This window comes from Festucalex cinctus, chromosome 18, assembly GCF_051991245.1.
Source record: "Festucalex cinctus isolate MCC-2025b chromosome 18, RoL_Fcin_1.0, whole genome shotgun sequence".
NCBI lineage: Eukaryota > Metazoa > Chordata > Actinopteri > Syngnathiformes > Syngnathidae > Festucalex > Festucalex cinctus.
The window spans coordinates 6,993,423-7,004,238 of NC_135428.1; the positions used below are offsets into that span (position 1 = coordinate 6,993,423).

Genomic DNA, 10,816 nt, shown 5'->3' on the forward strand with positions numbered 1-10,816 from the left:
CAAAACAAAATGTGAGTCGTGGCACAAAAAAAGCACGGCAAAGACACCCAGTTAGCTTGCCACAAGAATCTTATTTGTTGTCATTTGGTTGGGTGGAACCTCGGCCATTAGAATCAATTTCCCGTTAGTTTTCATGAAACAAATTCACAAATTAGATGAGACATTAACATATTTGGCATCTTGTTTGCTAAATATAATGACACGACACATAAGCCTGCATCAGCTGTCTTGTATGTGCCATATGGCGACTAACGGTTGAACACGTGTGAAGAGACCAAGAGCATCTGTTAGAAAGTGTTCACAGATGCCCCAGCAGCAAATTTTTCATGAATGGAACACAATAACTGCTGCATGATAATCCGCACGTCTCCTTTTCTGCATTTAATGTAGCAAGTTTAAAATCATTTCAGACAGGAGGGTGCAGTACAATTCGGCAGATCGGGAGCAATATTAATCTCCCGTTTTGGCAATAGAAGTGACCTCATTAGATATATGAATTACAATAAGCAGTTTTTATGTAATGTGGGATGTTTCCAAGCCAGCTTGTTAGCTTGCTGTTGAAATTATCAGCTATTATTTTATTATTATTACAGTGGGGTAAAAAAGTATATGGCCAAAATCCAATTAGAAATATATGGGAAACTGGCCAAATACTTTTTTTGCCCCACTGTAGTATTATCTATGCTACTTTTATTGGAAATACTTCATACAATTTTAATGACACACTATATCAGTTTTCGTTTTTTTTGTTTTTTTTTTTGTTTTGTTTTTTAAACCATCATTCCATTTTTGCTCTACAGGCATCATAAATAATGTTTAGTGTGTCATGTTGAGAGGCGCTTCTAATATTTTGGCCACCTCACCTAAAGTACGTTAGGGAAGGCTCAAAAATCATATATGTCAGTATCTTCACCTGTCGTATTGCCAGTATTCATTCTCTGACAGGCCACTAGAGTTACACTGGATATATATATATAAAAAAAAAAGTTTATACACCCCTGTTCAAATGCAAGTTTTGTTGTGATAGAAAGAAATGCGACCAAGATAAATTATTAAAAGTGTGACCTGTGAACTGTTCAAGGAATTATGAACACTTCCAAATTTCCAAATACTACCGTAGTCAGTTTAGCTGCTGCTAGGGAAAAAAAAAACAAAAAAACAACAACAACAACAAAAGCCCACTAGAACAGAGGTCCTCAACCACGGGGCCGCGGACTGGTACCGGTCCCTGGGCCACTTTGGACCAGGCCGCGGCGGCAGCACAGTTGATATTAAAAAAAAACAACAAAAAATTACTTCCAGTTAATTGCTTAAAAATGTTTTATTTTGAAAAGTGACCGGATTCTCTCGGTTTACGACGTTTAAACAATAGCCACTGTTGCCTGTTGTCACATCGATATGCTTTTTCGGACATTATTTCTGGGACTTCCAGCATGGTTCTACCATGGGTAAGTACGTTTTGTGTTTCAATAGTGTTATGTTGAATTTATTCTGAGCTCAATTTTTGTCTCCAATGTCCGACTCATGTCATGCTATGTAGTTGGCTAGCTAGCCAACCCCAAAAAAACAAGTTCGCAAACGGTTTTATTTTTAAATATACCGGCCTCTAACAACCCCCCCATCCTACACCGACAACCCTGAGTTGCCGGTCCGCAAAAGTTGTGGACTTGTATGAACCGGTGGAAAAAAGGTTTGGGACCACTGCACTAGAACATCTGAAATGTTATTAGAAACATTTTAATTGGTGGCAGCTGTGCGCTGACTTCCATTTCAAATAAGTTTGAATTTGACTTGTTGATTCTTAAAACAGCAACACCCCACTTTGAAGAGGGCGCAATCATATTATTTTCGCTGTTTACTTCCAATCTCGAATTTGTTTTTACATTATCCTGCCCTATCATTTGTACAGGGGAGTGCAGACTTTACGTCCGCAGTATGTGCAATTGCCTCCAGAACGCAGGGAACATGCACGAAATTACCTCCCGACTGCTGCCTACTTTTGCATTGTTCCAGCTGTGCTTAACGCCACCACTTGTAAGGCTGACTGGCATCCTGGAATGCCAAGGTTGAGCCCAATGGAAATTCCCCAGTTGTTTTGCTCACCCAGGGACACGCTAATACAGTACAACAACAAAACGCCTTGTGAGCGAAACACAAACATAGTGTCCATTGTTTTATTAACCCTCCACCTTGAAAATTTCTAACATTTTTTTTAAACCTCTTTGAATGCTCTGATTTAAACTCATACACCGTAATCAACAGTTTTTTTTTGTTTTGTTTTTTTGCCTTAATGTATTACAAGTTACAACTAAAAAATAGAAGGCAGGACTTGTTGCACAGCCAATCAGCATTTCACATTTTGAGACAACTAGCATTAACTTTTGAACTTCCTTTCCACAAAGGTCTCACCCAGAGGAAAAAAAATTTAATGAGAATATTTTTGTGTGTGTGAGAATTATTTATTTATTTTGTTGAAAAGTGGAACGTTTTGGGGTGTAATGTTTTTTGGCATGATGTGAGGATGTTTATTTATTTATTTATTTATTTATTTATTTATTTTTTGAGAGAGAGAGAGACATATGTAGTATGTAGCAAGGTGGTGTATGCTGTTGTTTTGGCGATACCATTTGGAATTATGTCCAAAAAGTTCAACCAATAACAAAATTCCCCTAACATGGAAAAATCTGAGACCACGTTTCAGACTGAAAAAAAACACCTACTATTTATTTGTTTTATTATTGTTATTTATTATCACGACTCACGAGTTGTAGAGCAAGAAATGTGACCAAAGAAAGAAAGAGAAAGAAAGAAAAACTCGCCAGATTTAGCCCTAGCTTTATGTCGTCACTATTTATTTGTTTTATTATTGTTATTTATTATCACGACTCACGAGTTGTAGAGCAAGAAATGTGACCAAAGAAAGAAAGAGAAAGAAAGAAAAACTCGCCAGATTTAGCCCTAGCTTTATGTCATCGGTGTTGTAGGTCTGACCTGGAAAGATAATTGTGTTTGTGAACTCCACAAGTCACCTTCCAGCAGATCTCCTTGGGCTTTGTTCCCAGGAGGGCAGCAAGAGATGATGTGTTCAGGGCCACAGCGTTGGTTGTCTTGAGCAAAAGCCCTGTGCTGATGCAACTAAACATGTGCTGTTTACATACAATTATCATGACAACTTAGCATACTCTTCATGACAAAGAATGCTGTATTCATTTGGGGATTGAATGATTTATTTGAACTTTTTTTTTATTTTTTTTTTAAGCATGTACAGGTACATGTGTATATTTTTGGATTATTTGGAATGTTTACATTAATTTGTCCCACTGAACACATAATTGTCCAAAATATATAACACAAATAATATACATACAAAAACAATTAATTTTGAAGAAATACACAAGTTTTATAAGTTGTAATTGCCGTACATACTGTAGTACCGTATTTGTGTTTGCCATAAGGGGCGTGGCCTAGTGAGCAACATCAGAATGGCATGTGAATTGCCGTGAATTGCCTTAAATTGCAGTAAAGCATCTCCTTGCGACTGTTCTCATTTTGTAATTGTGCGCGCTGAAAAATGCTGAGTTGTTTCTGAACTCGCTCACTGGTTGGCTGTGGATTTTAAAAAGATTGTGTTACTTTTTCCAAAGATTGGGTTCATTATTTTGAACCAACAAATTGAATTTGGCCAGCATTTTTGTGTACAAATGTTGAAGTAAATTTAATGTCAAATTCTTCGAAAACTTTGATGTCGCATGGATGTATCAAGGAATAACACTGGGTTCAATTCCCAGACAGGATGAATAGTAAATTGGGTCCTGGGCAAGAATTCCTAGTCTGGGCAAAAATGGGTGGAATGTGCCAGATAGGGCATCTCGCGTAAAAATTGTGACAAACATACCATGCTTGCTTCTTTTATATGAGCTATACAATACTAATTACCTGGTGACCAATTTATTGGTAAAAAAACAAAACAAAGTAATATTCACTTGTATAAAACTAGTAACGTTTTTTCACTCAGAAATTCTCAGTAAATTTTAGTACATTTTGCCAGTTCATTGGAAAAAACAAAACAAAAAACAACTCAGGCATTGAGGAACGAACTCGTGACCTTCACCTTGGTAGACAGCCACTCTACCACCTGAGCCATGCCACTTTTGCTGTGTGCCACTATACTGCATTCCTGGTGTGTCCAAAATGAGACTAAAGACGGGCATTTTGGAGGTACAAGGATCCCACCTGACACCATGGAGCGGCACGGCTCAGGTGGTAGAGTGTCTGTCTCCCAACCTGAAGGTCATGGGTTTGTTCCTCAACCCTTGAGTAGCTTTTTTTTTTTAAATCTGGTAAAATGTACTTAAAACTTTCCTTGTAAAATTTGCTTAGAATTTCTGATTGAAAATTTTTACTAGTTTTTTTTTTTCAAGTAAATTTTACTTCTTTATTTTATTTATTTATTTTATTATTGTAATTTTTTTACAGTGATAATTTTTAGCCCTTGTTAGACCACAATCTTGACCCAAATTTCTGAATCAGATCCTCAACCCAGTGCATTGGGTATAAATAACCTAGCATTAGCTCTTTTAGCTATTTCACCCAATTTGGGTTGGGCAGTTTTAAGAGTGCGTGTTTGACTGTCTCGTTCAAAATAACATCTGAAAGTGCATCGAACTTTGTCTCCCTTGCCCATTTTTAAGGGCATGACAGTACCTTACCACCCGCACTCAAGTATCTGAAGCTCGCTCCAAGACACATCGACCAAACAAGCGGCTCATAAGTTGGAAAACTTGTAAGTTAGTGCGCTGGTAATTCAAGACACCAAAGAATTCCCAAGAGGAGCATCATCTGCGCGGATGGAGGTCCGATCTTGAGCGTCATTGTCCGTTGCCTCCAAATCCGCGAAGACGTCACGACTCGCGTCCGCTCCGCAGTCCGCTTGATTCATCTGCCGCTCCAGCAGCGTGATGCGTTGCTTCAGCCTCTGCTGAGTGTGCGTGTACTCACAGAGAAGCCGCGAAAAGCGAGTCTGGAGGCAGTCGAGGGAAGACTCCAGCCTCTCCACCTTCTCTTCCGTGTCTTCCCTCTGCAGGCCGCCGCTCTCGGCGTTGTGCTCCAGCATCCCCTCCTTGATCAGGATCTCGCGGCCCCGCTCCTCCAGAACCGTCCTCGCGTCCGGATACTCCGTCACGGCTTCCATCAAGTCATCCTTTGACAGGCAGAACAGATCAGAGTATCCCAGACTGCGGATGTTGGCGGTCCGACGGTTGCCCATTTTGCTTCCTTTAATATTCAAAATGCTGATTTCTCCAAAGCAGCTGCCAGCGATGAGCACGGCGTACTGCGTCACCCCGTCATCTCCCACCACGGCCAGCTTCCCCTCTTTGATGATGTACATCTCCTTCCCGATGTCGCCTTTCCTGCAGATGTAGTCTCCGGGACTGAAGACCTGCGGGCGCAGTTTGAGCACGAGCTCCACCAGCAGTCCCGCCTCACAGTCTTGAAAGATGCGAACCTTCTTCAAGGTCTCCAAGTGGACGTTGATGGCGATCTCGGCTCGCAGTTTGTTGGGCAGGTTCTTGAGCACCTCCTGCTCGTCCACAGCTTTCTTGTTGGTCCAGAGGTAGTCGAACCACTTGATGACGCGAGTCTCCAGCTCCCTGCTGACTTTGCGAAAGTGCATGTAATGTTTGATGGCGTCGATCCGAGCCTGGAACTCGGCACGGGTGGCGTTCATGTTGGCTATCATGGAGCCGACATTTCCCACGATTGTGGCGAAGATCAGGACGCCGACGAGGAAATCGAAAACCACAAAAAGATACTCTTCGTCTCGCACCGGTGCAGGCATCTCTCCGATAGTGGTGAGAGTGAGAGTGGACCAGTACAGACAGTAGACATAACTTCGAGTTAGAGAGGAATACTCCGGTTTGGAGATGTTTGGGAACACCCAAGTGTCTGAGCCCAAGCCTAAAGACTTGGATATCGCGTAGTAGATGCAGGCATTCCAGTGAATGATGACCAGGATGTAGAGCACCAAGTTACAAATGCGGAAGATGTTGGGATAGTTGGTGCGCGTCTCTGTGCGGTCGAAGAACTCGAACATCCGCGGGAAGCGCAGCAGGCGGTTGAATCGCAGTTGAGGCGTGTGGATGCCGGTGGAGAAGTAGGCCAGGTCGGTGGGCAGGATCGACACCACGTCCAGCTTGAATTGCAACGTGCGTACGTAGCTGTCCCTCAGCTTGGTGTGGTCCTTCACCAGGAGGCCTTGTTCCAGGAAGCCTGGAAGCAGAATTTGATCGGCAGAGGTGGTTAGTCCAGGTCCAGAAAGTAAAAACAGGTCCACAATCTGGCTTTAGCCACAGGTGCTTCTTCTCATTTAACTGCAGCTTTCTACTTGCTTCTACTACTAATTGTTAGAGTCCAATTTTTAAGAGACATGAAAGGTCGATGAAAATATTTTAAAAATTACATATAAATGTAAAAAATAATAATAATAATAAAAAAGGTGACCATAAAATGTCCACAAAGGAAGAGGAAAAGAAAAATATTACCATAAAATGTTCAGAGAATTGAAAAAGAAAATTTTTAAATAGTAACCACAAAATTTCCAACACCAAAGGAAAGGCAGAAAGTTACCATGAAATATCTTTGGTATTGCCACAAAAAAAACAAAAAACAAAAAACAAGAAAAAATCAAAAAGTAGCTATAAAATGTCCAAAAACAAAATAAAATTACCATAAAGTGCACATAAAATTGCAATACAAAAGTCAGACAATTTATATTTATAAAAGCAGAAAAGAAAACGCTTAAAAAAAATCCCTCAAATGACCAAAAATTGTCAAAAAAAAGTCAGACTTTTGATTTAAGACAAGGCGGGAAAGAAAATGGTAAAGTAGCCATGAATGTGTCCAAAAGCAAAAGAAAAAATCCCAAAAATTTCCAAGACCAAAGGAAAGGCAGAAAGTTACCATAAAATATCTTTGCAATTACCACCAAAAAAATGAAGAAAAAGTAGAAAAGAAAAAAAAAAATCAAGAAGTAGCTATATAATGTCCAAAAACAAAAGAAAATTACCATAAAGTGCACACAAAATTGCAACAACAACAAAAATCTGAAAATGTATATTTATAAAAGCAGAAAAGAAAACGCTTAAAAAATCCCCCAAATTACCAAAAATTCACACCTAATGCACTACTTGAGCTTCAGGATTGATATTGCATTTAAAATCATGGTCACCTGTGCGGAGCCGTACACAGGTGTCCATGATGTACACAATATCGGCGAGATAGTCCAGCACCAGCCAGCAGATGTAATTAGCAACCTGCAACCTATCAAAACATGCCCTGTGGATTGAAATAGAAAAAGATTCATTGCGGTACAAACATTCTCTGTTTTCATCCCTAAATATGTCATGTCTGTCATCACCTCGCCACAACAAGGAACCAGTTGTAGAGCACCGCTGCAGCGATGACGAATAACCAGCGGTAGTAGGCGTCGTCAGATGGGGACACCACAAAAACTTCCCATTTTTTCCTAAAGGCAAGTTCCATTTTATTTTCAATAGTCAAATTAAACAGAAACTGTCAATGGATGAATGTGCTAAGATGAGTTAGCTTTTGTTAGCTTAGCTAACAAAATTCATGGTGGCACCGTGAGAGATGTCCTGGCTGGTTCTAATACCACAATGTTTTTTTATTTTTTATTTATTAATATTATATTAATTCTGTATTATTAAATACAAATGATCCCAGCTGACTTTTGGCCGAGTGATACCTAAGGACCCCTTTGGCATGATTTCCATTGGCATCTGTTTGCATGTTGCTTGCGCGGCTGGGGGCGTTTCGCAGCTCTGGGCCTCTGAAGCGCTCCAGGAAGGAGTCGGGTCTCTCCTGCTCCTGGATCAGGCTCCTGTGAGCCCATTCCCGCAGTCTCACCACCAGGCTCACCAGTCTGACATGCGGCAGTCGTGGACATTATAGCATTAGCAATACAACAATTAAGGCAGTTACAGTAATGTTAGGTTTATCTAATAAAATAATGTTCAGTCATACCAGATAAAATTTTCTTTTCCTGGGGGCCTCCAGAAATTACACCCGACACATTATACACAATATTAGAATAACCAATACAATAACTAATATTTTTAGTGACACTTTTCATACATTATGTGTATCATGCATGGACAAACCCTACAGTTACCACCGGTATGTTTATAATGCAAAACAATCATCATAAACAATCAGTTATCTTTTGGTTAAGATCATTTCTATTAAGTGGGTCATGAATATTTATATTTAAAAATGAACAATTAAAATTTCCATGGCATTTAGGGCTACACATGGTAACTACAATAATTGGTGTTTTAGGATTATTAAGGTGCCTTCATGGAAGAATTTCTTTGTAAGGGCCCGTTGGTTTTCACTATAGAACTTTTTTTTTTTTTTTCACAATTCAAAACTGCTTCTATGTCTTAACATGTATGTAACACGTTTTTGCAAAAATATGTAATTTGTATTCCCATTTTTAATTGTATTATCCAAGGGTCACGGGGGTGCTGGAGCCTAGCCCAGCTGGCTTCGGGCAGTAGGCGGTGTTAATTGTATTATGTACAATTACATTTGAATCAGCTAACCAATCATCTAATCAAATTTTTTAAAAATGTTTATGTATTTTTACTGCACTAATATATTTAATTTACATGAAATTAATCAACCAATTAATGAATAGCAATAGAAATACTCTTAAACGTATGTGTAAGTGGTTTCTTTTACAATTATTATTATTTATTATTATTATTATTATTATTATTATTATTATTTACAACAAATAAATAGCCCAACCAGATAAATGTTTTATTTAATTAATTACAATAAATCTAATAACCAATTATTGAGATGAAAAAATAAAAAATAATAATCATTTAACTTCATTAATATTAATATTAATATCATGAGAAGTGTCCCATTAGTGAACAGAATGGACCATACGTGGCCCTTGGGCCATACTTAGCCAACCCTTTTGTTGTCTAGTGTGCATTTCACCTTGAGACCGCTCCATTCCTTTCAAAAGAGTTTCTGGAGTTGCCGCCGTGAGGGTCGAGAGCAGCGACCCGTTGGAGCTCCGAGGACGTGTCGTCACAGATGGATGGAACCCTGGAATGTAAGTAAAATCAAAACTTTACACCATGCCAAACAAATCATGCGGGTAACTTGCTGCGGTGACTCCTGAGACGGAAAAGGCAAAGGTCACGCTTCAATGCTAGATGCTAAAGATGCCAGTTCCACTATTAAATATTTTACAAAGAGCTCCTGTGGTTTTGTTTGTTTAACTATACTTTTTGAGGGTGTTATATTAAAAAAAGGTAACCTACATGTATTTTGTCTTAATAAATATTTGTGGCTCAAAACTTCCTTAATACAGTTTTGAAACCTCCTCACCTGCTCAGAATACTCTCGGCTCTCTCAATCTCCTCCTCCAAGCTGGCCTTGACTGACAGGTTGTGGGGCGACCGATTCCTTTCAGGAGTGTGACCCGTCATCTTCATCCCTGCTGAGGTACAAATACACACACACACTCAATGGAAGACTGTTCACGTGTTGCTAGTTTTTAGTAAAGTTCCAGTCAGGGCACCGTGAGTGTCCGCTTCGGTCCCTCGCATGGTGACTGCGGTATCACTTGAAATGGAAAAGCAGCCGCTCACAACATCCTTGTGAGGATGAGTGATGGACAAGCTTCCAAAGCTTTGAGGGCTGTTTAGACGACTGTTACCACCGTGTGACTAATTGGAGGATCATTAATGAAAACGCACCGAGGCGTCTGGAAGCTCTGCAGAGCAAATCAGCTGCTCTCCCATGGGCTCCGTGTCACTTTGGTAACCAGTGGGCTGTCACCTCTGCTGCATCACAGCTCTGTTTCATGACTTGTACAGATGAAGTAACAACATTACCTTGTAAATGTTTGAATACGTACATTTTGCTCCAAGCTAAAGAGAAAATAGTGACGGTGATAAATAAATACAGCATCGTGAAAGCTTACGGAACTACAGTGCATTGATTCAGAACTAATTACACTTTTGTTTTGGTAATAATGGCGATAATACCTCATTTGACAGACAAAAAATACAGTATATTTAATTGCTCAAAATAAACTATTTTATAGTCATGTGCAAAAAAAACCCAGAAATTGTTTTTTTTTCCTATCTACACAAAAAAAAGCGATTTATTTTATAATCTGACCAATAACATACCAAAAGCTATATAGCATACAAATAAAGAAATCACATAAAATGTATTGAATCATTCACACTCTCATAGTTATTCCTACCTTTGGTGACTTTGTTAGTCCAATAACATCCCAAAGCTGCTAAATGTAATCACGTAACGTTAACCTGCCCTCCTCCCCTTCTCTTGTTTGGGAGTGCATCCACTTGACAAAGAATCAGGAAGGTTGGTAGAAGAGGTGCAAGCAGCCAATAAAAGGCGGGCGAATTGTGCAAGGTGGAGAGAGAGAGAAGTTTTAAACTCAGAAAATGTCTGGGGAAATGTCTTAGCGGGGACTCATGTACTCCTTGTAGGTATGTCCCTTATTGTTTGTATCCAACGTACAAGTAAGAAGTGGAAAGAAAAGCACTGGATTCCTTTAGAAGAACTAACCGTAGCACTGACTCAGGTACGGTGATACCACATGGGTTCAGATCAACGCTGTGAAGTACATTTGTTTACTAAACACAGGGACAGGAACATCCGTTTCACTCAGGAAGTGATCAAAGAGAATGCACGTCGTTTTTGTGCTGTGGACAGGAAAAGACGGAAGCCTCAATATTAA

At 39.6% G+C, this 10,816-nt stretch overlaps 1 protein-coding gene and 1 long non-coding RNA gene across 2 annotated transcripts; one reads left to right on the plus strand and one right to left on the minus strand.

Annotated features, from left to right (window-relative positions):
- The first annotated feature begins 995 nt into the window (after positions 1 to 995).
- Positions 996 to 10,045, plus strand: LOC144006593 (uncharacterized). The gene is made up of 4 exons (XR_013279883.1): positions 996 to 1,448; positions 7,432 to 7,531; positions 9,062 to 9,151; positions 9,438 to 10,045. It is a non-coding gene; the product is annotated as an uncharacterized LOC144006593 (long non-coding RNA).
- cnga2b (cyclic nucleotide gated channel subunit alpha 2b) lies at positions 4,303 to 10,372 on the minus strand. The gene is made up of 7 exons (XM_077505515.1): positions 10,316 to 10,372; positions 9,430 to 9,541; positions 9,034 to 9,144; positions 7,766 to 7,942; positions 7,418 to 7,525; positions 7,229 to 7,335; positions 4,303 to 6,270 (listed from the first exon to the last, which is right to left on the minus strand). The coding sequence occupies exons 2-7, from the start codon at positions 9,534 to 9,536 to the stop codon at positions 4,805 to 4,807; spliced, it is 2,076 nt and encodes a 691-aa protein (XP_077361641.1). The 5' UTR covers positions 9,537 to 9,541; positions 10,316 to 10,372; the 3' UTR covers positions 4,303 to 4,804.
- Between the last annotated feature and the right edge of the window lie 444 nt (positions 10,373 to 10,816).